Consider the following 27,822-nt stretch of genomic DNA (forward strand, 5'->3'; position numbering starts at 1 on the left):
CAGATGAAGATGGGTAGGTAGAAGTGGTAGCAAGAGCTTATAAAGTTCTTTTATGATTGCTTCTATTTTCTCAGTGAAATAGAAAGTGAGAATATCAGCTAAGAATGAAATCAAGGAGAATGTGTTGAAGGTTTGAGAGAAAGAAGAAAACAAAAAGTCATCTCCTAGATAGCAGAGTAAGCAAGTGAATGAACTAAAGAAGTTAATAAAGATTAGATGATAGCATCACAGATCCACTAGACATTGAATTATAGCGATATTCATCTGCATGGTTGTGTCTTCTTCAGGAACATTCAACTGCACAGGTGCCTGTGTGAAGTAGGCAGAGTTACATTTAATCATGGTTGGAGTTTTGCCAGGGGAGTAGCATGATGAAAGGGAGGAGTAAGGGAGTGATTCTAATAATATACCAGGAAACTTCAACTGGATAAAGAGGGGAAATACGGACAAGAGAGTGAAGGAGAGTGCGAAGGTGGTAGATCAATGAACTCAAGTCCTGGCAGAGGTGAAGAATTGCCAGAGTTGGAGTACTTGAGGGAATAAGTTTAAAAAAATTAAAAAGATGGTGGTTTTTGGAGGGTGAGATTCTTGAAAATGAGATTTTGGAGGGATGCAATTTTGGTAATGACAAGATCAATGGTATGACCATGGAAATCAGTAGCTGAGGCAGGCCAGGAGTATGATCATTAGAAGAGAAGAGGTTAAGGAAATGAAAGTATTAGAACAATTATCTACATGGATATTGAAATCATCCAGAATTATGACAGGGGTAAAACTGAAGAAACTGAAAGGAAAGCAGAAGCTAATATATTCATAAAATGACAGAAAGTGGCTGAGGAGTCTATAGATGTTAACCATAAAGGGGGAAGTAGGTAGCATAGAGTTATGAGATTCAAAGCTGGGGGTTTAGGGAGAGGGAGGTGGTTGAAAAGTGGAAATGAGGTGTGACTAGGACACCTATCCCATCTTTAGACAAGTATGAGGGACATGGAAGAGAAAAGAGTGGCCACTTGAGAGGACTACAGGGAAAGCAGTGTCCTCAGAGAAGTCTTAGGTTCTCTTAGAGTAAGAAAGTTAAGGAAATGTTCAGAAAAGAGTTGAGGGCACAGGGTTTTACTGATGACTGACCATGCGTTCTAGAGGGCACACTGGAAGGGTTTCAGGAGTTGGGGAGAAGGGGGAGACGAAGTCAGAAAATAGATGACAAACAACAAGGTCCTACTGTAGAGCATAGGGAACTAGATTCAATATCCTGTGATAAACCATAATGGAAAAGAATATATAGATGTATAACTGAATCACTTAGCTGTACAGCAGAAGTTAACACAACATTGTAAATCAACTATACTTCAATAAAATTTAAAAGAAAAGAAAAGAAAATGGATGACAGAACCATATGGAGTGAGTCTGGGAAATGAAGGATAACATAGGATTCTTGAAGTGACTGACATACATTGAGATAAGTGGTATAATGTCGTTAATCCAAATGATCTCAAGGCAAATAATGATGACAATGCAGTGAGTGGTGGGGATCAAGGACTAGGAAGTAGGGACCTGACCAGATACAGGCTGAGTTCTAAGACTCTGATTCCCTTATGCTGACACTGACGTGGAGGCCAGAGGAGGGGAGCTCCTCATTTATTCCCAGAGCACAAAAATTTCCCCAAAGAATCACAACGAGCCAACTGTTTCTGAGACAGCAATATGTACAAGACCTTGCAATCCTTATGGGTTCTGGCCCAATGAGAACTCTTAATAATAAAAGCTAGCATTTACCAAGGACCCGACATTTTATATACATTATTATATTTCATTCTCACAACAATCCCAAGAGAAAAATATTATCACTACCATTTTAGAGTTGGCAAACTAAGGCTACAGAGATTAAGGTACCTTACATGCCTCCTCAGCTCCCAAGAAAAGTCCAGATAGATCCTAAATCCTACATAAAATCGAAAACAGCAGAATTTTGTGTGAAGAAATCCTTTACTTTCATAAAGATAAAAAATTCTCTTGCACTCCAGGCAAATAAATGAAGAAGTTAATCTGTAAAGACTTATGATAGCCCTTTCTCCGACCAATGAATTCAATCTGAGCATAATACTCCTTTATGACAGTCCAATAAACTGGGGAGAAAATTTAGCTATACATTATTCTATAGAATGAATATATATATATATATTTTTGTTTTTAATATAAAAAATTTGTTAAAGCCTACCTCCACAGAGAATTTTACAATCACTGAAGGAAATTCAATCAACAGAAGGCAGGTGCATCAATGTATATGAAGAACCATGAAGAAGTTAGCTCATGGACCAAATAAGCTACAAAAATCAAAGAAAAAGAAAAAAGAAAGAGAAACAGAGCTTTTCACTTATATGCCCAAAGTTACAGAAAAGAACAACAGAGAGTGTCAGAATTTCAAAGTTAAATACAGATAAACTGAAGGAAAGCAAAAAAATTAGAATTATTTGGAAATCTTCATAAATTGAATATTACTTCCAAATAATTTAAATTAATAAAGCAAAACACTTTAGTTAATGAAGACATAATTGCCATGTAGTTGACCAATGTATTAATCTTTTAGTAGAATCCATGATAAAATAACATATGAAGATGTTAAATTATCACAATTAAGTAAAAATATTTTTTTTACACAAAGAAGCAAAATTTCAAAACATGTCATTAAAATTCCAGTCAAGTTTCAGCAGGATTTACAAATACACTCATTTAATGATCTTATTCCTGAATTTGGGATGCTGTTATGAACAATTTGTTACTTTGAGATTAATATCATTGCACTGTTTCCTAGTATTTTTATCTGTCTGCACGTTCACCCAAGCCCCTTGAAAGCAGAGGAATATATTTGTGGGTTGGATGGCCAAAAGCAGTGGCACAAGTTACAGCTATGAACTACGGATGCTAAATCAGTTTTGCATAAGAATCCCCTGGAGGACTTTTAAAAATATATTCCTGAATCCCACCTCAGATTCTTGGAATTAGAATCCCTAAGGCTTAGAAACCTCTGTTTACAGAACGATCTGCAGGTGTGTCTGATGCATAGACAGATTAAACAGACTAGAGCTGTGGATTTAGAACTATGTTCTGAAGACAAAATACTCAAGAAATACCTGTGGGCTTCCCTCACCTGTTTCAGCCAGAATAATCCTATTTTTATCTATTTTATGTATCTATTCTGTTTCTTAAAGTCTGAAAACAAAGATCATATATGGCAAAGTGAACCCACCCACATAAGAATTAAACTCATGATTCTGGAGTCAAAACTGACCTAATCCCAAAATAGACAAGACTAGGGACTTCCCTGGTGGTCCAGTAGCTAAGACTCTGCACTCCCAGTGCAGGGGGCCTGGGTTCGATCCCTGGTCAGGGAACTAGATCCCACATGCCACAGCTAAAAATCCTGCATGCCACAACTAAAAGTTCCCACATGCTGCAACTAAAAGATCCCGCATGCCACAACAAAGACTGAAGATCCCGCGTGCCGCAACTGAGACCTGGCAAATAAATAAATAAATATTAAAAAAAAAAAAAGATGAGATTAGACAGATAAAAAGACCAGGACTGATGGACATAGAGTATTTGTTAATGCCAAAAGAAAAACCTTATGAAAGCAGTTCTGTAACTCATACACTTTTATTTATTGCAACTTAAAAGAACTTACTCAATACATGACTGAACTGCATAATAAAGTTTCAAATGGAAAAAACTCATACACATATGAGGGGGGCAGAGATGGCAGTAGTAGTAGATCTGGGAAGGTGTTCTCCAGGAGATGATCACCCTACGAGAAAGACGACCAGCATGAACGCCTGTCTACTGCTTCCCCATAACACAAGGTCTGGATCCTTTAAACACCTTTCAGGTGCTTCCCCTAATCTACTCTAACCCAGAAAACTATGTCATGCGTTGTGGAGAAAGGCAGGGAAGAATGCTGGTTTCCTCCTCCCATTCTGTCCTTGGCTATTCCTCTGTAGGACTGGGTCTACATATCCTGACCTTTTGAAATTCTCCATTTCAACCATCCTACCTAATAATAATGTATGTCCGCTGGAAATCTGAGATTTGAGACAGCCAATGCAATGTACATAGATATAATCACAATGGGCTACTTCATCAAATGAATCAGCATAACATTTTACTCACCTGTCTGAATACACAAACTAAGCAGGAGATGAACTGAGTAAGAAGCCAGGAGAGCGACTATCAGCAGCAAGAAACTAAAATATAAAACAGCACATGGTCAAAACCCTCCCCAATTTCTTTTTTATGGTATCTCATTAAAAAAACAATTTTTTTTTCCCACATTCAAATGCTCACAGGGACTGTCTTTGAGTAGTTGGATTATGGTCATTAAAGAAAGTAAGAAGATACTTTCTATATTTACCAAATTTTATTTAAATGAATATGTACTGCTTTTAAAATAAAACTCAGAAAAAAACCAAAGTTTATTTAAAACAACAAAAGAATTTCCTTCTTTAGCGCTCTTGTCTGCTGACTGCTGGTTCAGCCATTCAGTTATCTTGTAATACATCCCTTTTATGACTCATTTTTCCTATTGTTAAGTCTAGAGAGAAGTTGCAGTTGTGAAATCTCATTGTCTTCTTTTTTCTTTGCTCTATCCCTCCCCTTCCAAAGATGTGTACCTCCCTATAATTTTGAATTAACACTGCATTTCCTAGCATCTATTAAACACACACTCACCAAACCAAACCAAAAAAGTACAGTTAACACACTTCTAATGACACCATTTGAAAAATGTGCAATGTAATAATTGGGGTCCTCTCGCCAAAAGTATGAAAAGAAACAGCATGCAGAATCCCCTACTTATTCTCAGGAAGGTACTGGCAGGACAAACTTCTAGAGAGCTGTCCTCAGTGGAGAGCTCCCGAAGCTGAAGAAATTCTATCCTTGCAGTCCACTTAATACTTGTTAATAAGCAGCAAAACTGAGAGGTGAAAGTACACTTGTCAACTGATGTCAGAGACCTCACAAAGTAACAGTTTGGCATCACCAAATGGAAACTGTGATATGATTCAGCAAGCACCCATTCAGTGGTATACATCTGCATGTAAGACACTGGAGTATAAAATGTGATTTTTCAAAGGGAACTAAGAAATAAATTCCATGATTATGTCTTGCCTAAGATGTCACACATAGCTTTGAAGTTTTAAAACTATGGAAGTCCGTGAATACGTCCCATAGTAAAAGCAAGTTGGTTTGCTAATCAAGAATTTCAAAATAAAAGCAAAAATGAACCTAAATGAGACTATGTATTTTATTTTTTTTTTTTGAGACTATGTATTTTAAGTTTCCTAGAAAAATAGGTCTGCTTCTACTGACAAAACAAACTTGTTCATTCATTCTATTAAGCATGGTGCTAGATGCTAAGGATAAGGTCTAGTCCTAAAGGATTTCAGAGTTTAGTGGGGAAACTCACTTGCAAACAAATCATTATATTATAACAAAAGAATAAATATACAAAGTACTATGGAAGCACAGAAAAGACAGGAATGTCTTCTATCTTGGGCAAACCGGCATATGAGCTGAGTCTCAAAAGATGAGAAGGAATAAGCACAGAATACACGTCTAGCCTCAGAAAGTGAAACAAGACTACTTAACGGTAGGAAAAGAGAAGGAGATGGAGAGAAATGAAAGAATCATGTGCTTTATTTACACTCACAAAATCGCTATTTATAAGTAATCTGCATGGCTGATAAACTTTGATTTACTTTGGCCAACTTGACACAACAAACAAGCCACTTCTTAAGGTTATAAACAAATGTGGATCAAGTTTCCATTTTTAAAAATTAGCCACACTTTGGATGAAAAATACAAATTATGTAGCATCCCTCCAAGCTACAGACTAGCAACAATACAAGAGTAAGAGGAAAATGCTAAAACCCCAGAAATAACTAGAAATTGTATACCAGCTTCTGCCGCCTACCTCTTTGCTTCTCAGTGTACTATAAAAATGAAAAAAAAAAAAAAAGTAAAATAAGAAAAAAAAACTCACCTAAATCCAAGGATACCAGTATGAGCCATAACATAAGCTAAGCCAAGGATGCCACTTCCCATGATGGCATTCATCAAATTAAACACTGAGAAACCAAATGAAACACCTGGGGATCCCTGTCTGTGAAGTTCCTGTAAGCACACAAATTTAATAAAGTGTTTGAATGGTGAAGTTCAAATTTCCTTCAGAAATGACTGACAGGTTATGGAGAAAGTCTCTTACAAACCACAGGCATCATGTGACATACTAGCTGCTCAACCAGCACTGGTTTCCTTTCCTTCCCTTCTCACCGCTAACTAGTGCAGCTCCAGGAACCTGGTTTCCTGGGAAAATCATTGCCACCTGCACAGAGACCCGGTAGAATTCAGGAAGAGCCATGACTAACCAACCTTGTGACTGCAAAAGATGATGATAGGGTAAGACGGGGTGGGGACAGAGAGCAGGCAGATGGCCTCAAGCTCACGTGATTACTGAATCCCTGAGTCAGCTTGGAGCTGCTGTAGACAACTGTTGCTCCCCAATTACTAGGACTGCAAGACTAATCTCTATTTATACACTCAATGAATTAAGTCTGTCCAACTGGAAGGATGGTCAGGAATGCCATGCAATGACGATATAATAAATGGAAGCAATTCACATTGCTCTGGCGAGGATACCCCCAGAAAACACTCTCGCCTAAAACAGCACTCGGGAACAAAGTCCTAGAAACTGTTACTGCCCTGGGACTTGAGTCAAAGAGCCGAAGTGCCCACTGCACAGGCTTTAGGGCCAGAGAAGTGCTACATACTTATTACCAGGCCACCTCCGCTCCTTCACGGTTAAGGGTCTTTGTATTAAGATGTTTACAGGTCCCCAATGACTAAGCGGAGAAAAGAAAAATCTTGTGACTCTTGCAAAAAGCTCACAAGACTAGTGGAGGGAACGAGAAGCCGACAAAGATACTAACAAACAGCAGTGAATTACATAACCGCGGGGCTGCTCCTCTGTGGGGTCCCCAGCCTCCACCCGCTGCTGCACCTCTTCCACCTGAGCCTGCACCTTTACTTCAGCTTCTCTTTCTAGGACACTTTAGGCTCCTATCACATTCATGAACTCCGCCAGATCTCCTCGGAATCTCGGCTGCTGCCTTTGCGCCCCAAGCCCTCAGCTTCTCCCCTCTCCCCTTGCCATCCCCTTTCTTTTCCGGGTCTTATTTGGCAGGCACTTCAGAGAAGTGCCGGGAAGCGTATGGAGCGAACTTACGTTGCTAAGCAACGGGCTCAACTCTTCCGCCTCCGCCTCTTCGGGCTGCCTGGCAGAGACAGACCAGCCGGGCTCAGCGTCCACGATCCCCCAGGGCGCCTCCATGCTGCTCACTGGCCGACTACCCAGTCCATCTACAAGCTACTACCCCAGCCCTCCCGTCGGGTAGTCGCGCCAGAGGCGGAGCTATGGTCCCGGCCCTTCCGGGTTTCCGTACCTCACCAGGGCCGGGAAGGAAGGAGGAATCGACGTGATCTGATGACGCTCGCCCCTCGGCGGCGAACATTGATGGTGTCATCGAGGGCCCGCCCACCCGCCGGCGACCCATTTCCGAGCTGCACCAGAGCATGAGGTGAGGATCTGGTCTTGGAGCCAGCTGCTGGGTGACGCAGAGAAATGGGATGGTGACGTTGGTGAGGTGGCGGCCGCGGTGCCCTTGATAGTTCGAAGAGGCTGAGGGTCCGGTGGCGATACCGGTCCGCTCGGGGCTGCTCTCCGCCTCGCGCTCTCTGGGCGCGGAAACGTCACGAGGTCACCCACCATCCGGTGCGGATCCTAGGTCTGAGTACGGGGGAGTGAGGAGTGTTTCATCTTTTCAAAAGCTTTCCGATAGAGCCTTTAGCCACATTTTACATGCGGAAAGCCGAGACTCACAATAAGTAATTTACCCAAGATCACACATCTGGTTAACTTTTAGACCCAGTTTGAACCCTGACTGTGAACTTTGACAGTTGCTTTACAGGGTTCCCAGGCAGGGAACTGAAGGCAAAATTAATAATTGCTACTGCTACTGGGACGTGCATATAACACTTAGCAAAGTTCTCGTCCTCAAAATACTGAAACCTCTAGTTACAGGCAGGACTTGTGGCAGTAAAACATCGAAGACGACATAGAAATAGATTAAGAGCGCAGGCGCTGGATTTTAATCCTCGCTCAGCCACTTACCAGCAACGAGACTTCGGGTCAATTAACCTACTTCTGAGCTTTAGTTTACTCGTATACAAGATGAGAATGTGATACCACACACCTCCCAAGATTGACAATGTGCATAAAGCATTTAGTACAACATCTGACCCATTAAGCATCCATAAGAATATCATTTTAAAAATTGACATTGGTAAAATCATAAATATAGTGACCATTTCGTTTAGAGATGATCCTTTAACTTAAACTTCAGCCTTCTAATCCCAAACATGTTCTGTAGAAAATTGTGGGTGGGGAGGTTTATTGACTATAGGGAGGGTGATGGATCACTAAGCCCTAGTCCTGGCAGCAGGCGGATTGAAGGTTCAAATTTTCCGGTCATCCTATCCTAGAAAAGATAGTATACTTCTCACGTTCCACTAAAAGTTTTAATTATCAGCATTTAGCAAGCTATTTAAAACAGTAGTGAATTTAAATTTTTATTCTCAAGACCTATTGTGAACATGTTTAGTTTGTAACTTTATGGTATTTCTTTTAATGAATACTTTTTTTAGGATCTTATGGAGGCCATTTGGATTCTCAAGAAGACTTCTCAAAGTGGAAAGCTGTAGAATAACTGAATCAGAATCATTGATTCCACTAGCTTGGGCATCCCTGATACAGAAGCTTAGCAGAACACCTGGTATTTTCTTGTTGGATCAAAGAAAAAGATTCTCAACCATGCCTGAAATAGAAACAAATCAGAGAGACTCTGAATTGTTTTCACCACCCTCTGATGTTCGAGGAATGACAGAACTTGATAGAACAGCTTTTAAAAAGACAATCACCATCCCGGTGCTTAAAGTGAGGAAAGAAATAGTCAATAAATTGATGCGATCCCTTAAAAGGGCAGCACTGCAGCGCCCAGGCATAAAACGTGTGATTGAAGATCCAGAAGATGAAGAAAGTAGACTAATTATGTTGGATCCTTATAAAATGTTTACTGATGATTCCTTTGAGAAAGGAGAACTCAGTATTTTAAAGCAGCTGAATGTCAATCCACAGATAACTAAATATAACTTGGAACTAACTTATGAAAACTTTAAGTCAGAAGAAATCTTGAAAGCTGTGCTTCCTGAAGGTCAAGATGTGACTTCAGGGTTTAGCAGAGTTGGACATATTGCCCACCTGAACCTTCGAGATCATCAACTACCTTACAAGCATTTAATTGGTAGGTGTGTCTTAGTAATATTCACATATTAGAAAGCAATTAGCAAGTTCTAAATTTGTTAAAAAAATTTTTTTTTAATGCCGAACTACAGAAGCAGGACATTTTATCATTGTAATTTTAAGCTGGATCTTAAGCTACATATTCTTTCTTTTGAGGGCCATTTTGGAATACTCTTCCCAGAGTCATAGCAGTCTCTAAATATCAATTCAAGCTTTTGTGTACACAATACATAAGCATAAACTTGAATCACTTGCTTTTGTAGAACTCTTTGGCAGTCTATTATTTTGGTATACAGGACTTATTAGTCCTTCGGGACTATGTTGAATGCTAGGCTTCATGAGTGTTTCATAGTCAGAAGGGCAAGACACTGTTTAGTCATGCTTTCATTGATTCAGTTAACTGAGCCTCTTCTGTATGTCAGGCACCATACTTTTTTAGTGCTCCTAGCCTATTAGAAACAGTGCTGTGTATGTCTTACCTCTGTAGCCCAAAGTTGAAGCATGGGTCTTTTATGCTTTGGGATAAAAAAGAAGTAGAAGACTAATCAAAATCGCACTTGTCCTTAATATAAATATTTAATGTCCATGCATTCTCCAGATTAATTTTTTTTAATGTAGAGTAATTGTCAGAACTTCTGAGAATTGTTTTCAGCTTTAAAATGTAGTGCTCATGTTTTGCATGGGTAGGATTTCAGAGCTATGCTATTATGCATTTCCTTTGTTTTTATTGATGAAAGGAGCTGATAATGCATAGTGATAACATAATAAATACTTAAGGAGATCCTTATAATTATGACCAGGTGCAAATGTCAAGTATAGGCTTTCCTATGAGTCATTGACTATCCTAACTCAACATTCCTTTTAGCACTCTTATTTTATAAACTCTCTTTCATAAAGGGGCATTCATAGATTACAAATGAAATATTTTCATACAGTGGTAATTCTAAAGCTATTACTATAGACCTTCAGAATATGTTTTTTTTTCATTCCTCATTTCAAACTAACTTCTGTACCTTAAAAATTGAGTTCTGATACCTGAAGCAGAACAAGATAAGAACAACGATTGACAAGAGTTTATTGACATTATCATATTCAAAATCAGGTACTTCATTATCAGAGAGAAATTGGACAAATTCTGGTTGTATTTAAGCATATTTGTATTATGGAGTACTTTATACTAACTTACAGGTCAAGTTATTTTTCCTTATACAATGAGATAGTGCATAGATTCTTTTTTTCTTTTTAATTTTATTTATTTTTTTATACAGCAGGTTCTGTTAGTCATCCATTTTATACACATCAGTGTATACACGTCAATCCCAATCTCCCAATTCATCACATCACCACCACCACCCCCCGCCGCTTTCCCCCCTTGGTGTCCATATGTTTGTTCTCTACATCTGTGTCCCACTTTCTGCCCTGCAAACTGGTTCATCTGTACCATTTTTCTAGGTTCCACATATATGAATTAATATACGATATTTGTTTCTCTCTTTCTGACTTACTTCACTCTGTATGACAGTCTCTAGGTCCATCCACGTCGCTACAAATGACCCAATTTCGTTCCTTTTTATGGCTGAGTAATATTCCATTGTATATATGTACCACATCTTCTTTATTCATTTGTCTGTCGATGGGCATATAGGTTGCTTCCATGACCTGGCTATTGTAAATAGTGCTGCAATGAACATTGGGGTGCATGTGTCTTTTTGAATTATGGTTTTCTCTGGATATATGCCCAGTAGTGGGATTGCTGGATCATAAGGTAATTCTGTTTTTAGTTTTTTAAGGAACCTCCATACTGTTCTCCATAGTGGCTGTATCAATTTACATTCCCACCAACAGTGCAAGAGGGTTCCCTTTTCTCCACACCCTCTCCAGCATTTGTTGTTTGTAAATTTTCTGATGATGCCCATTCTAACTGGTGTGAGGTGATACCTCATTGTAGTTTTGATTTGCAGATCTCTAATAATTAGTGATGTTGAGCAGCTTTTCATGTGCTTCTTGGCCATATGTATGTCTTCTTTGGAGAAATGTCTATTTAGGTCTTCTGCCCATTTTTGGATTGGTTCATTTCTTTTTTTAATATTGAGCTGCATGAGCTGTTTATATGTTTTGGAGATTAATCCTTTGTCCGTTGATTTGTTTGCAAATATTTTCTCCCATTCTGAGGGTTGTCTTTTCATCTTGTTTATGGTTTCCTTTGCTGTGCAAAAGCTTTGAAGTTTCATTAGGTCCCATTTGTTTATTTTTGTTTTTATTTCCATTACTCTAGGCCGTGGATCAAAAAAGATCTTGCTGTGATTTATGTCAGAGAGTGTTCTTCCTATGTTTTCCTCTAAGAGTCTTAATAGTGTCCGGTCTTACATTTAGGTCTCAAATCCATTTTGAGTTTATTTTTGTGTATGGTGTTAGGGAGTGTTCTAATTTCAATCTTTTACATGTAGCTGTCCAGTTTTCCCAGCACCACTTATTGAAGACACTGTCTTTTCTCCACTGTATATCCTTGCCTCCTTTGTCATAGATTAGTCGACCATAGGTGCGTGGGTTTATCTCTCGGCTTTCTATCTTGTTCCATTGATCTATATATCTGTTTTTGTGCCAGTACCATATTGTCTTGATTACTGTAGCTTTGCAGTATAGTCTGAAATCAGAGAGTCTGATTCCTCCAGCTCCTCTTTTTTCCCTAAATACTGCTTTGGCTATTTGGGGTCTTTTGTGTCTCCATACAAATGTTAAGATATTTTGTCTAGTTCTGTAAAAAATGCCATGGGTAATTTGATAGGGATTGCATTGTACCTGTAGATTGCTTTGCGTAGTATACTCATTTTCACAATATTGATTTTTCCAGTCCAAGAACATGGTATATCTCTCCATCTGTTGGTATCATCTTTAATTTTTTTCATCAGTGTCTTATAGTTTTCTGCATAAAGGTCTTTTGTCTCCCTAGGTAGGTTTATTCCTAGGTATTTTATTCTTTTTGTTGCAAGGGTAAATGGGAGTGTTTCCATAATTTCTCTTTCAGATTTTTTATCATTAGTATATAGGAATGCAAGAGATTTCTGTGCATTAATTTTGTATCCTGCAACTTTACCAAGTTCATTGATTAGCTCTAGTAGTTTTCTGGTGGCATCTTTAGGATTCTCTATGTATAGTATCATGACATCTGCAAACAGTGACAGTTTTACTTCTTCTTTTCCAATTTGTATTCCTTTTATCTCTTTTTCTTCTCTGATTGCCATGGCTAGGACTTCCAAAATTGTTGAATAATAGTGGTGAGAGTGGACATCCTTGTGTTGTTCCTGATCTTAGAGGAAATGCTTTCAGGTTTTCACCGTTGAGAATGATGTTTGCTGTGGGTTTGTCGTATATGGCCTTTATTATGTTGAGGTAGGTTCCCTCTATGCCCACTTTCTGAAGAGTTTTTATCATAAATGGGTGTTGAATTTTGTCAAAAGCTTTTTCTGCATCTATTGAGATGATCATATGGTTTTTATTTTTCAACTTGTTAATATGGTATATCACATTGATTGATTTACGTATATTGAAGAATCTTTGCAGCCCTGGGATAAATCCCACTTGATCATGGTGTATGATCCTTTTAATGTGTTGTTGGACTCTGTTTGCTAGTATTTTATTGAGGATTTTTCCATCTATATTCATGAGTGATATTGGTCTGTAATTTTCTTTTTTTGTAGTATCTTTGTCTGGTTTTGGTATCAGGGTGATGGTGGCCTCATAGAATGAGTTTGGGAGTGTTCCTTCCTCTGCAATTTTTGGAAGAGTTTGAGAAGGATGGGTGTTAGCTCTTCTCTAAATGTTCGATAGAATTCACCTGTGAAGCCATCTGGTCCTGGACTTTTGTTTGTTGGAAGATTTTAAATCACAGTTTCAATTTCATTACTTGTGATTGGTCTGTTCATATTTTCTGTTTCTTCCTGGTTCATCTTGGAAGGTTATACCTTTCTAAGAATTTGTCCATTTCTTCCAGGTTGTCCATTTTATTGGCATAGAGTTGCTTGTAGTAGTCTCTTAGGATGCTTTGTATTTCTGCAGTGTCTGTTGTAACTTCTCCTTTTTCATTTCTAATTTTATTGATTTGAGTCCTCTCCTTCTGTTTCTTGATGAGTTTGGCTAATGGTTTATCAATTTTGTTTATCTTCTCAAAGAACCAGCTTTTAGTTTTATTGATCTTTGCTTTTGTTTTCTTTCTTTCTATCTCATTTATTTCTGCTCTGATCTTTATGATTTCTTTCCTTCTGCTAACTTTGGGTTTTATTTGTTCTTCTTTCTCTAGTTCCTTTAGGTGTAAGGTTAGATTGTTTATTTGAGATTTTTCTTGTTTCTTGAGGTAGGCTTGTATAGCTATAAACTTTCCTCTTAGAACTGCTTTTGCTGCATCCCATAGGTTTTGGATCGTCGTGTTTTGATTGTCATTTGTCTCTAGTTATTTTTTTATTTCCTCTTTGATTTCTTCAGTGATCTCATGGTTATTTAGTAACGTATTGTTTAGCCTCCATGAGTTTCTGTTTTTTACGTTTTTTTCCCTGTAATTGATTTCTAATCTCATAGTGTTGTGGTCAGAAAAGATGGTTGATATGATTTCAATTTTCTTAAATTTACTGAGGCTTGATTTGTGACCCAAGATGTGATCTATCCTGGAGAATGTTCCGTGCGCACTTGAGAAGAAAGTGTAATGTGCTGTTTTTGGATGGAATGTCTTATAAATATCAATTAAATCTATGTGGTCTATTGTGTCATTTAAAGCTTGTGTTTCCTTATTAATTTTCTGTTTGGAAGATCTGTCCATTGGTGTTAGTGAGGTGTTAAAGTCTCCCACTATTATTGTGTTACTGTTGATTTTCTCTTTTATAGTTGTTAGCAGTTGCCTTATGTATTGAGGTGCTCCTATGTTGGGTGCATATATATTTATAATTGTTATATCTTCTTCTTGGATTGGTCCCTTGATCATTATGTAGTGTCCTTCCTTATCTCTTGTAACATTCTTTAAAGTCGATTTTATCTGATATGAGTATTGCTACTCCAGCTTTCTTTTGATTTACATTTGCATGGAATATCTTTTTCCATCCCCTCACTTTCAGTCTGTATGTGTCCCTAGGTCTGAAGTGGGTCTCTTGTAGACAGCATATAGATGGGTCTTGTTTTTGTATCCATTCAGCTAGCCTGTGTCTTTTGCTTGGAGCATTTAATCCACTCACGTTTAAGGTAATTATCGATATGTATGTTCCTATGACCATTTTCTTAAATTGTTTTGGGTTTGTTTTTGTAGGTCCTTTTCTTCTCTTGTGTTTCCCACTTAGAGAAGTTCCTTTAGCATTTGTTGTAGAGCTGATTTGGTGGTGCTGAATTCTCTTAGATTTTGCTTGTCTGTAAAGCTTTTGATTTCTCCATTGAATCTGACCTTGCCAGGTAGAGTAATCTTGGTTGTAGGTTCTTCCCTTTCATCACTTTAAATATATCATGCCACTCCCTTCTGGCTTGTAGAGTTTCTGCTGAGAAATCAGCTGTTAACCTTATGGGAGTTCCCTTGTATGTTATTTGTCATTTTTCCCTTGCTGCTTTCAATAATTTGTCTTTGTCTTTAATTTTTGCCAGTTTGATTACTATGTGTCTCGGTGTGTTTCTCCTTGGGTTTTTCGTGTATGGGACTCTCTGCACTTCCTGGACTTGGGTGGCTATTTCCTTTCCCATGTTAGGGAAGTTTTCGACTATAATCTCTTCAAATATTTTCTCTGGTCCTTTCTCTGTCTCTCCTCCTTCTGGGACCCCTATAATGCGAATGTTGTTGCGTTTAATGTTGTCCCAGAGGTCTCTTAGGCTGTCTTCATTTCTTTTCATTCTTTTTTCTTTATTCTGTTCTGCAGCAGTGAATTCCACCATTCTGTCTTCCAGGTCACTTATCCGTTCTTCTGCCTCAGTTATTCTGCTATTGATTCCTTCTAGTGTAGTTTTCATTTCAGTTATTGTATTGTTCATCTCTGTTTATTCTTTAATTCTTCTAGGTCTTTGTTAAACATTTCTTACTTCTTCTCGAACTTTGCCTCCATTCTTTTCTGAGGTCCTGGATCATCTTCACTATCATTATTCTGAATTCTTTCTCTGGAAGGTTGCCTATCTACACTTCATTTGGTTGTTTTTCTGGGGTTTTATCTTGTTCCTTCATCTGATATATAGCCCTCTGCCTTTTCATCTTGTCTATCTTTCTGTGAATGTGGTTTTTGTTTCACAGGCTGCAGGATTGTAGTTCTTTTTGCTTCTGCTGTCTGCCTTCTGGTGGATGAGGCTATCTAAGAGGCTTGTGCAAGTTTCCTGATGGGAGGGACTGGTGGTGGGTAGAGCTGACTGTTGCTCTGGTGGGCAGAGCTCAGTAAAACTTTAATCCACTTGACTGCTGAAGGGTGGGGCTGGGTTCCCTCCCTGTTGGTTGTTTGGCCTGAGGTGACCCAACACTGGAGCCTACCCGGGCTCTTTGGTGGGGCTAATGGTGGACTTTGGGAGGGCTCACGCCAAGGAGTACTTCCGAGAACTTCTGCTGCCAGTGTCCTTGTCCTCATGGTGAGATAGAGCCACCCTGCCTCTGCAGGAGACTCACCAACACTAGCAGGTAGGTCTGGTTCAGTCTCCTATGGGGTCACTGCTCCTTCCCCTGGGTCCCGATGCACACACTAGTTTGTGTGTGCCCTCTAAGAGTGGAGTCTCTCTTTCCCCCAGTCCTGTCGAAGTCCTGCAATGAAATCCCGCTAGCCTTCAAAGTCTGTTTCTCTAGGAATTCCTCCTCCCGTTGCCAGACCCCCAGGTTCGGAAGCCTGCCGTGGGGCTCAGGACCTTCACTCCAGTGGGTGGACTTCTGTGGTATAAGTGTTCTCCAGTCTGAGTCACCCACCCAGAAGTTATGGGATTTGATTTTACTGTGTTTGCGCCCCTCCTACCATCTCATTGTGGCTTCTCCTTTGTCTTTGGATGTGAGGTATCATTTTTGGTGAGTTCTAGTGTCTTTCTGTCGATGATTGTTCAGCAGTTAGTTGTGATTCCGGTGTTCTCACAAGAAGGAGTGAGAGCACGTCCTTCCACTCCGCCATCTTGAACCAATCAGTGTATAGATTCTTATAAATTTTTTAAGTGCCGACAAAAATGTAGACTTTGATTATAGGGCATCAGTATACCATTGCCGGTGTACTTTATGCTTGTAGCTTTTTCTGCTCTGACAAATATTTGACATAAAGAACAATTTAAGTAAATGAACATTTTATTTAGATAAAACTCTAAAGAATCTATGTTTCTTTTATTTGAAAACATTATTTTGCTGGTATGTGTTTCCAAAGTGGAAGTATCTGTTTCAAATACACAATCAAGCATACATTTGGTTTGAGGCCAATGAGGACAGGCTGGTGTTTTCTGGGACCATTTGTTCCCAAAGTCCTTACATCTCTTCTTTCTATTTTTTAACCAATTCCCTATGGTCTACCTGTTTGCTTACTGCTGTATTGATACATTTGAGAAGACTAAGTAAAAGACACGGAAAAATATTAGGTAGAACAAAAGTCCTCAAAAAATTTTTTTTATAAATGTACCCACACATTTTTTGTGTGTGTTTGCATTGGGGGCTGTCAGACATTAACTTTAGTAATCTGTTGAATTTTTAGACTTGCATGCCTCTTTACACACACTAGATGCAGGTTTTGTCTATAAACCAAAAGAAAATATAGTTCACATCAATTTCATATTTGTAGTTTTAGCTTTTATTTTGCAACCAAAAGGCAATATTTATTATGAATTCTCTGCTTTTAGGCCAAGTTATGATTGACAAAAATCCAGGAATCACCTCAGCGGTAAATAAAATTAATAACATTGATAATACCTACCGAAATTTCCAAATGGAAGTGCTATCTGGAGAGGAGAATATGATGACCAAGGTATGGAGTATTTTATTGTCTCCTAATATAGTGTATATCTAGATTAATGTTTGAAATCAGAATAGATAACAAAGATTAAGAATATGTAATACCCAGTGTTGATGAATATGTGAGAATGTGAGCATTTACATATACTATCGATGGGAGTGCAAATTTGATGCAGTCAGTAAGAGTATATGGTAATATATTGCAATTTTGAATAGATACATCCTTTGACCTAGCATTCCATTTATAGGAAGTTATCTCAAGAATATAATTGGACAAAACTGTAATGATGTACGTACTAGGTTCTGTGTCATTTTTTTTTTTTTTCCTTTTTTGGTTGCGCCGCGTGGCAAGTGGGATCTTAGTTCCCCGACCAGGGATCAAACCCCCACCCCCTGCAGTGGAAGCACGGAGTCTTAACCACTGGACCGCCAGGGAAGTCCCTGCATCAGTTTTATAATAAAAAAATAAAACAAACGAAGAAATGGAAACAACCTAAATGTCATCAGTAGAGAATTGATTACATTTTGGTATAACAATACAATGGAATACTCCATCATTAAAGATTATTTATATTTAGCTCCATACTTAAAATAAATTGTCCACTGACACGTTAAGTGACAAAAAATAAGTTGTAGAACAGTATATATAACATAGTTCCATTTTAACTGTGATAATTTTAAGTATGTAAATATGCATATATACCAGAACATTAACAGTGAGCATATTTTTATTTGGTATAGTTACTGGTGACCTTTATTATCATCTTTATACTTTTCTACTGAGCACATTTCTTTTATAAGAAAAACAAAACAAATCTATTTCAAAGAAAAAATAATTTAAAATATATAGTAACAGATTCCTGGTATAAACCACTTTCTCATCTTCCACCTCCAAAATCCTCTGGAGTGTTGGATATAATAAACTTTTTTTAAGCCCCTTAGATAATTACATGTTAACATTATGTGAAATTTTTTACCCAAGCTAAGAAATAGGTTAAACTCTCTCCATAATTTTAATAACAAAAGCCACTCTTAAAATGTTAGTCATATCTTTTAAACAGGACTTTATAAAACTCAGGAGAGAACTTACGCAAAATAATTTTAAGATTCTGGGCCAATATTTCTCCAGAATTTAATAGTGTCAGAATATTAAAATACCATTTATTACACACTTACTTTTAGGTCCTGAGCTAAATGCTTTAAATATAACAAATCCTAAGAGACCCACAAGATAACGGTTGTTGTTATTCATATTCTCTTTATGCAGATGAAATAACTAGGAATGACTGAGCAGAGTGTTTGGAGCAAGGCTTCCGACTCGAGCCCATGTATGGTCTTTCCCTGTATAACAAACCTCCACTGCCTACTACTTGTGTATAATGTGTGAGGTCTGTTATGGCAATCAAGATTTGAATATGAATCCTTTGGTAATAACAGTGCTTATCTCAGCCGACACAAAGACCTACTAAACTTTAGGCATACCCTGATTGAACATTGTGCATGTTCTTTTCTTGGTACTGACCCTTAGGGTAACAGATAGTATCATTCTTCTCAGAAAGAATATCTAAAAGTTCTGAGAAACTTCTGTAATTTTATAAATGCCTTGTGATTGATTTCCTAAGTCAACTAAAGCTTGTTCTTAAGGACATACTTTATACCTAATATTTATACTGTCAAATAAATGTAAAAACTCAGTATAATTTCTTTGCTCCAAACAGAATCACATTTAACTTTAGGAGTTCATGCAACATTTAAGTAGTATGTGTGTATACTGTGAGATAAAAAGATTCCTAAAGTGAATCTGCTGAAAGTAATGCTTAGGTAAGGGAGCGAGATATCAAAGACAGCATGATAAAACCAGAGGGATACTTAGAATCTAATTTTTTAAGCTAGAACTGTGATTCACACTAAAGAGCTTAAAAGGGGAGTAGAAAGGAGATTTCAGAAAAAGCATCCCAAGACATATTTAAGCGTTCCAGGTTATATACCTAGAAAGACTTTTAGTTGGCAGAATCATAAAGAAACATTTCCAACACTGGAACCTTAATAATATGGCCAGAGCGTCTGGTGTGGTCAGGAAGAAAAAAATATGTACAAATTTGGAATTAAGGTCCATGAAGAGAGAATACAGAAGATATCTATCAGATTTATAGAACTTAGGAACTTTCTGGCCTTTGATTCTTCATCTATTAAAATAAGGGGCGTAAGAGGATGGGTGAGGTCACATTCTACAACTGTAATTTTAGTTTTGTTTCCTATTTTCTATCATGTTTATGATAGTCCCCAAAGAAATGCTGCAAAGTCTTAATTTTGTTCAAGACTTAGCTTCACTGTATGTATTTAGTTTATCCATGAAAACTCAGATTTGGGAAAGGAGAATATAGGGGAATAATTTGTTCTATACACTGGCTCTATTTATAGACATGAAACCTGCAAAGTCCAAGTAACTGTCTGAAAACATAGCAAAAATACCTCCAAATTCAATGACACATGACATATCTATCATGACTCCCCCTGACAAACTGAAAACTAAGGAGGGAAGCTTGTTTGCTGTGTGGAAGTGCTGTCTGCAACTTAGCTACCCAGCATGAAGATATGTGTAGTGTGTTGTTTCAAAGTATAGGTTTTTTTCTATCAGGTGACAGGAGAGAGTATAATTAAGCCAGTCAATTGGCCTATCTGAAAAATTCCTAGTGTGATTAGAGGACCACTTTATAGCCCTTTAGGATGAGATGGAGAGCCATTTGGCTTTGAAGAGATAACTTTTCTCATGAAAACGTCTAATGCAAGATATTAAGTGGCCTCAAGTATAGCGTAAACACCAGAATTCTAATTAAAATGCCTTTAAATGCACTGTTTTTTTTGCTCTTAATAATACTAAATTTAAATGTGTGTATGTCTGTGAGTGCATCCATCCAATATCAGTGACTAGAACTTAAGACTAAGCAGTTTAACCAAAAGCATAATACCTTTTTCAGGTTCGAGAAAACAACTACACTTATGAATTTGATTTTTCAAAAGTCTATTGGAATCCTCGTCTCTCCACGGAACACAGCCGTATCACAGAACTTCTCAAACCTGGGGATGTCCTATTTGATGTTTTTGCTGGGGTTGGGCCCTTTGCCATTCCAGTAGCAAAGAAAAACTGCACTGTATTTGCTAATGATCTCAATCCTGAATCCCATAAATGGTTACTACACAATTGTAAATTAAATAAAGTGGACCAAAAGGTGAAAGTCTTTAACTTGGATGGGAAAGACTTCCTCCAAGGACCAGTCAGAGAAGAATTAATGCAGCAGCTGGGACCGCTGTCAAGAGAAAGAAAACACTCTGTGCACATTGTCATGAACTTGCCAGCAAAGGCTATTGAGTTTCTCAGTGCTTTCAAATCACTCTTAGATGGACAGCCATGCGGCAGTGAGCTTTTTCCCATCGTGCACTGTTACAGCTTTTCCAAAGATGCTAATCCTGCTAAGGATGTTCAGCAACGAGCTGGAACTGTGTTAGGCATCTCCTTGGAGGCATGCAGTTCAGTTCACTTAGTAAGAAATGTGGCCCCTAACAAGGAAATGTTATGCATCACTTTTCGGATTCCTGCTGCTATACTTTACAAGAACCAGACCCTAAACGGAGGTGAGCAATCTCTGGGAAATTAAATGTAAGCTGTAATACTTTTCATATAACTTTCTGGGGCTACATATATATTTTATATTATTTTTTAAACTTGGAAATAGGTTAAACTAATTCTAGATAGATATTTCAGTTCAAGACCCCTTGCCATTCAATTGTGACTACTTTCTCACAATTTTACAAATTTTAGTATGATGTACTGTTCAGTCTAGTAGAAGTCTACTTCATTAAAATAATAAATCTGCAGGAATGTTACTATTCCATGTGTAAGTTAATTAGATTAAAAATCTTTAAAATGCCTGTATTATTTGCTTTTTAAAAGTATTTTCAAATGTTAAGTATCTTACCTAATATAGGTTTTCTGGATTTATTACAGACAATCATGAAGATCCACCTATTAAACGCCAGAGGACAGATAAAGACTTTTAGGAAGAAGAAACACAAATTGCTTCAATCACTTAATTGGAAATATTTTCTCCAGCTCCCCACTAGACCTTTATGTAGTGAAATATCATTTGTATGATTTCTAATATTTTAGCATTCAGTTACTTTAGTATTGAACCCTTATATTTTGCCCTGGCTGTCTTATAAATTGGGGATTATCAAATTAAAATTTAAATAAGGCTACTAAATACATTTTTATCTGTTATAATTTTATCATCAAATATATCTAATATTTTATTAGATAAATATGTTTAAATATTGTCTTTCTCTTGGGAAAATAGTTTTTGAAGGTAGGATAATTGCGTGCTAACTAGGAAAGAACTAATCATTTTACAGTTATCCTTAGTTGAAGAGTGTAGCTAAGTTTTATATAAGTACTCCTACACTATTACTATAAAAGTACTAACAAACGAGATTATTTAGATCAGAGATAGGCAGACTATGTCCAGCAGGCCAAATCTGGTCCACCACCTGTTGTTGTATGGCAAGTGACCTGAGAATGGTTCTTACATTTTTAAATGGTTGAAAAAGAATCAAAAGAATAATATTTTGTGACATGAAAATTATATGAAATTTGAATTTCAGTGTCCATAAATAAAGTTTTATTAGAACACACCATACTCATTTGTTTACATACTGGCTATGGCTGCCCTCATGGTATAACAGCAGAGTTGAGTAGTTGCAACACAGATGGGATATGATTCTCATCACTTCATACTGCTGCTCAGCACACTACAAATCACAGTGACACAGTTATAACTCAACAACATTTTGAGTGCCATGTGTATTGCCAAGCTATAACATTTTATTTTACTATTACCAGTATGTATCCCTCATTCCAAAATAAGAAAAGTAGCCATTCATGTTGTGCTTTTAAGGCACAGTAGAGTGTGAATTTTTTTGACATTGAATTAGATGACAAAGCATCCATACCTGAGCTAAAGTACAATATACTTTGACATTTCTCAAAGAAGTACTCATCACGGTATTTCCAACTCACAGGCAAGCAACTGTCAAAATTAGGTATTTAAACTGGAAATTCATGGCAGAATTTCTTCACAAAATAAAAAATGTAAGTGAGGCTACAACCAAAGTAAGTCTCCAAGTGACTCTTTTGTAAGCCAAGCAAGGAAAACCATTTACTGTCGGTGAGTTAATTGTGTTTGAAAGCAGCAGTCTAAGAAATGTGTTTGGAGAAAGCAAACTTGTCTAGGACTGTTGGCCTTTTGGCAAGGACAGTTGCTCAGAGTTGAGAACATTGTGAGCACCATCAATAGTCAAAAAGGTAATGAGTCCAAGTAGTTCTTTACTCTTGATGAGTTGGTAGACATTACTAATACTGCTCAGTTCTTGTTTATTTGAGGCGTCAATTCTGACTTTGAAGTTACTGAAGAATTAGCCTCTATGAATACTCTGCACGGAACAACTACTGGTGAATACTTTCAAAGAAACTGAGAAAACTAATTCTGTAAAACCTGAAGTAGAATCTGATGTGTTATAACTGATGATGGTTAAAAAGAAAATTGTGAGGTAGAAAAAACTCTAGTTGGAAAAATTTACAAAGCTTATGAAAATGCACGGTGTTTAAAACCTATAGTTATTCACTATATTATTCACCAGCAAGTACATTGCAGCAAATATTTGAATCTATCATGTGTTGTTAGTGAACCAGTAATGTCAATGATAAACTTCATTTGCTTTCATGGACTTTAACCATCCTCAAAGTCCTTGAATTTTGTCAGAAATTGAAGCTGAATTTCTTCAGCTTAACCTAAGTTTTATTTGCTTAGCAATTGTAAGGTATGACTGCAATTTTTTGGGTTCATGGCCAAGACTGAAATTTTTCTGAAGAACCAACCTTAAACACTTCTAAAATACTGAGTGTCTTTGGAAATCAGTTTTTGCTAAAGACTTGATAATATTTCTCAAAGATATCAACCTACAATTACAAGGCAAACATAACTTTTACGTGAAACATACTGCAGTAGTCTGAAATGACTACAACTGTACCTTTCTCATGCAATCAAAAATTAAAACAAGAAACAAGATTTTCATTCTCTCATAAATTAGCAGTGGATATATTTTCTGAGTTCAGCATTCTTGGAACCTTGGTGCAAATGCAAAGGAAATTTCCATATTTCAAAACCCATTTAACTACAATTGAACTTCCATCTGATCTTCAATTGGAAGTGATTAATGTGTTATTGTAATGACATGCTAAAAGGCAAATACCAAGGGATTAAGAATCTCATAGAGTTTTACAAATGCCTTCCAAGTGATGTATATGTTCAGTTAAAATCACATGTTCTAGAATTTGGCAGTATCTGTCTGAAAAGACTTTTTTAAAGATGTAATGTGTAAAATGTCGTTACATATAACCATCAACATGTATGTGATCAATTAAAATTCATTTTGATGATAGGAACACTTAGAACCCCAATCAAAGGAACTGTAATTCCCCAAAAAGCCCTACAAAAAATGTACTCAATTATATTTTGAAGTCTGTTAATTTAAAAAATTGTGCCAATTTATTGTATCTCTTGTATCTACATAATGGCCTCTGTTTAGTCTCTTGGTCCGCAAAGCCTAAAATATTTACTCTCTGGTCCTACAGAAAAAGTTTGAGGACCCCTAATCTAAGTCATTAATTATAAACTCAAATGCCTTCAGAAGCTCGGTAGTATAAATAGATGAAGGCAATAAATGGTAAGAAGTATAGGGAAGTAATGAATTGGAGCCTTTATTCCTTATCGAAAGACACTTAAAATGGTTTTGGAGTTCAACCCAACCTATCCTGTGCAAAACCTTGAGGGCTAATTCAGCCAGGGATTGCTAGTTTGGGACTTCTAATTTTCTTCCTCTCCCTCCCCTCCAAGTGTATGTAGGTCAAGGGTCAGCAAACTTTCTGTAAAGGGCCATTCAATATTTTAGGCTTTCTAAGCTATAAGGTCTCTGCTGCTTCTCAACTCTGCCATGTTAGTCCAAAAGCAGCCATAGACAATACATAAACACTGTATTCCAAAAAAAAAACAAAACTATTTATGAACACTGAAATTTTAATTTCATATGCTTTTCACATGTTAAAAAGTATATTATTCCTTTGGCTTTTTCCAACCTGAAAAATATACAGACACCAACCTTAACTCATGGAGCATACAAAAAAAGGAAGCCCCTGGATTTGGCCAGGGGTCTACAGTTTGCCTTCTCCCGATCTAGGTGAAGATAATTAATTTGCAAGTAGGCATAAGAACTTTTTTCCTAGTACTGTATTAATACATCCATGTGCTAGGCTATAAATATTAAGTGTGGGTGCAAATGATGTTCTTATTCATATGTAAAGTGGTAAGATCCATTTAGTCACCCCTTAATTAGAAAAAATATGCAGTATATAATTGTAAAGAAAACAGAATTCCTTAAATGCTTCTATTAACACACTTTAACCTCTCCTTTTTCCCTCAGAGTGGATAAGTGAACATGTGATTATTTCATTATGTAAATTTGGCTCACCCTAAACTTTCTGATGTGATACCTAGTAAGTGAACTCTTGGTTAATCCACTAGAAAATGACAGCTAGAACACTCATTAGATAGAATTTTTTAATTTTGTTAACTTTTTGACAAGTTTTCTGCCACCTTAATTAGATTTTGAAATGATTATCCAAACCACCTGCTGACAGCCTAAAGGTAACTTCTAAGAGAAGCTTAAATATTTATTGAAAGAAATTAAGGAATACTAAATAATAATGCATCCTAATTACCATGTAAATGTATTCAGTCCATTAATATCTGCTTAAAAAGGAGTGCAGTTAGTAGTCAAATCATGTTCTACATAATGAATTCCTCAGGACTTCTCTCAAGGATATCAACACCGTTATTTAGTTGATGTCACTTATATCCCATATAAGAACTAGATACTTAATCTGTAAAATTTCCTGGAAGTCTTAAGAAGTTTGACTACTCAGATTTGGTTTTACACAGCTGTTGTTTATAAGTTTGACAGTTTGACAGTTATCTCTAGAACATGGACTCTGCAGTTTAACCACTTGGGTTCAAATCCAAACTCTTCTCCTTTTAAGATGTATTGACCTTTGGTAGGTTGCTGAACCTCTCTATGCCTTAGCATCTCCACCTGTTAAAATGGGGAAATAATATTAGCACTGTTACAAGGATTAGACAATTCATAAAGCATGAAGCACAGTGCTTGGCATATAGGTTAATGCTCGGTAGTTGTTTCTGTGCTAGTGTTATAAAATATTAAGACTTATTAAATTCATGTAGATGAAAAGACTGGTACAGCCTTTTGTCTCTGAGAGAGGAAATCACTGGGAGGACTGGGGATAATTTCATCAATGTAGAATATTTGTTATTTAGTGAATTGTTGCCATTAGGTTATCTTTCACCATTCCCTTTGATCTAATAGGGTCAGTTAACTTCTAAATCCAGCCTATTGAACAAAGTATGGCCATAGTAAGGGCAAAATAATTACAAACGTATCTAGGTGGTGGAATTTAACTGATTTGCCAAATCAGGTGCAGGCAATTTCCACAATAATAAGGTAGGCTCAAAAAAAGTTCTGAAAGCCTTTGAAATGTTTTGTTAATAATTAGTTCCTTCCATTTAAATACATCATACAAGGTACTGAGAATAAATAATAGTGCTTCTTTTTTAAAGACTGGATACCTTACTTTGGCAGCTGAGTACAGAAAATCCCTAACCACAAGTCCAATGTTCTCACTATTCTTTGAACAGATTTATGTATTGTACTTAAAATGCTAGTCCTCTATTGGGGAAAACTAATAGATATGAGAAATAGGATGCAGCCTAGTAGAATTATAGATAGAATTAGACTTGGATAAAAAACTTGTGTTCTAATTTTGGCTTTTTACTAACTTGTGTATATGATCTTGGCCTACTCAATTATTCAATGCCTTGGTTTTCTCAATTATCAAAGATAGAAGTGTTATAAAGATGAAGATGTACTCCTGAAATTAATACCTACTTAGTCAAATAAGATGGAGCTGTTAGATATGGATATTCCACCCTAATATAACCCACAAATCTTGTTTCACATAACTTTCCACTCTAACAACTGTTGTAATGGAGATTTAATAGAAAATCCTTTAATTTCCTTGAGAAACGATGTGCCATACCCAGTTATCTAGGTAACAGACTCATACAAGGTTGAGATGCTACAAATACATATCCTATCCACATCCAAACTCTTTAAGCAACATTCTGGGTATACTAAAAGCCTTTGAAGTTTCAACAGAAACTGTACCAGAGTGTGCAATTTACTCATAGGGAAATTTCATTTAAAATATATTCATTCCAGTCTCCAAGGTTTCATCATAAAATGAGCTCACATTGAGGTGAAAGGTGCCTTTTAAGTATTAAATTTTATTAACTTATTTCTTTGAATTTGTCATTCAAGCAGGTTAGTACTCTGCTCTGGTTTAGCCTAAGCGAGGCTCACAGCTGGGACCTATAACACATTGATCAAGGTTCGTCTCACTTTCCACTGCTCAAAACAGGCACTGAGTCCTTAATGTTGAGAGAGTGACATTATCACAGGTCAAGTTTTACTTGCCACAACCTGTTGGTAGAAGGAAATATATCCACTTGTCTGGACTAGTATTAAGAAGACATTGGGGAAAAAATGGGACATTTTATGAGAAGAAATAACAGACTTGGATATTAACACTAAATGTCGTATTCAAAATGGCATTTTTAATGTGTGTTCAAGTAAAACACTGTAATAAGAGAAAAACCACAAAACGGTATAAAGTCTAGCTTTATTTTTTAAAAGATTTTACAAGTCTGTCAACCTCAAACATACACAGGTGAATTATTCATAGCTTCCATCAGATGAGGCTTACAGCTTCAATCCCTCAGAAAAATATAAGTAAAAAATAAATCTTTTTCACAAATATTTATCCACTATATTACTCAGCTTAGTTCTGAAATTTGCTCTCTATAAATACTTTAACACAGCTGCTAGTGGTAGTACTGTTGCTGTACAGCTGCACATGGCTATAATTTTACAAGTCTGCTTTACTTTTGCTAGCTCCCTGGTTCGGCTCCAGGGTCCAAATCTTATAGAGGAGAAATAATGGTTAACTGGGCTGCCAGAAAAGCCCACTGAATGCATCCTGTAGTGCTCTGTGACAAGCCAGAGAAGAAGTATAGCCTCCAGCAAGGTCCTGTGGAGAGGCAGCTCTGACATGGTTTAAATACCTAAAACAAAATAAAAAGTGTACCATTGATATAGAAAGCACATATAAATTGGTAACACTTTAAAAAGCAATAGTAAAACTGATTCAAATGTTAAAGAAGAATTCTAAGGCTGAAATGTTCAGACTTTATAAATGCATTATTTCCTTTTAAAAGGAAACATACTAACTCTAAATTATAAAGCGAAT

The 27,822-nt window shown here is 36.9% G+C and overlaps 3 protein-coding genes across 12 annotated transcripts in view; 1 reads left to right on the forward strand and 2 right to left on the reverse strand.

Moving 5' to 3' along the window:
- Positions 1-7,402, reverse strand: part of SLC38A6 (solute carrier family 38 member 6) — an 80,516-nt gene extending 73,114 nt beyond the window's left edge. For 6 of the 8 annotated variants that reach the window (XM_082450443.1, XM_082450442.1, XM_082450438.1 and 3 more), the window contains exons 1-3: positions 7,277-7,402; positions 6,035-6,165; positions 4,165-4,238 (exon numbers count right to left, since the gene is read on the reverse strand). In XM_082450443.1, coding sequence (XP_082306569.1) covers positions 4,165-4,238; positions 6,035-6,165; positions 7,277-7,381 — 310 coding nt within the window. In that variant the 5' untranslated portion in view covers positions 7,382-7,402. Of the gene's footprint in view, positions 1-4,164; positions 4,239-6,034; positions 6,166-6,256; positions 6,377-7,072; positions 7,232-7,276 lie in introns of those variants that run through there. The other 2 variants (XM_082450445.1, XM_082450444.1) reach the window with 2 other exon arrangements.
- A 103-nt stretch (positions 7,403-7,505) lies between these two features.
- Positions 7,506-25,271, forward strand: TRMT5 (tRNA methyltransferase 5). Of its 3 annotated transcripts, none has more exons than XM_082450430.1 (5): positions 7,506-7,628; positions 8,755-9,410; positions 17,219-17,343; positions 20,309-20,963; positions 21,337-25,271. In XM_082450430.1, the coding sequence occupies exons 1-5, from the start codon at positions 7,624-7,626 to the stop codon at positions 21,387-21,389; spliced, it is 1,494 nt and encodes a 497-aa protein (XP_082306556.1). In that variant the 5' UTR covers positions 7,506-7,623; the 3' UTR covers positions 21,390-25,271. The 3 variants fall into 3 exon arrangements, with proteins under 3 accessions (XP_082306556.1, XP_082306557.1, XP_082306558.1); XM_082450431.1 differs by lacking the exon at positions 7,506-7,628 and adding an exon at positions 7,642-7,835; XM_082450432.1 differs by lacking the exon at positions 7,506-7,628 and adding an exon at positions 7,642-7,822.
- A 1,908-nt stretch (positions 25,272-27,179) lies between these two features.
- The window catches only part of MNAT1 (MNAT1 component of CDK activating kinase), a 212,854-nt gene continuing 212,211 nt past the window's right edge, over positions 27,180-27,822 (reverse strand). Inside the window, exon 8 of the mRNA XM_082450478.1 lies at positions 27,180-27,637. Within this exon, the coding sequence (XP_082306604.1) occupies positions 27,517-27,637 (121 nt within the window). The 3' untranslated portion in view covers positions 27,180-27,516. The remainder of the gene's footprint in view (positions 27,638-27,822) is intronic.

This window comes from Balaenoptera physalus, assembly GCF_965194825.1.
Source record: "Balaenoptera physalus genome assembly, chromosome: 2".
NCBI classification, from domain to species: domain Eukaryota; kingdom Metazoa; phylum Chordata; class Mammalia; order Artiodactyla; family Balaenopteridae; genus Balaenoptera; species Balaenoptera physalus.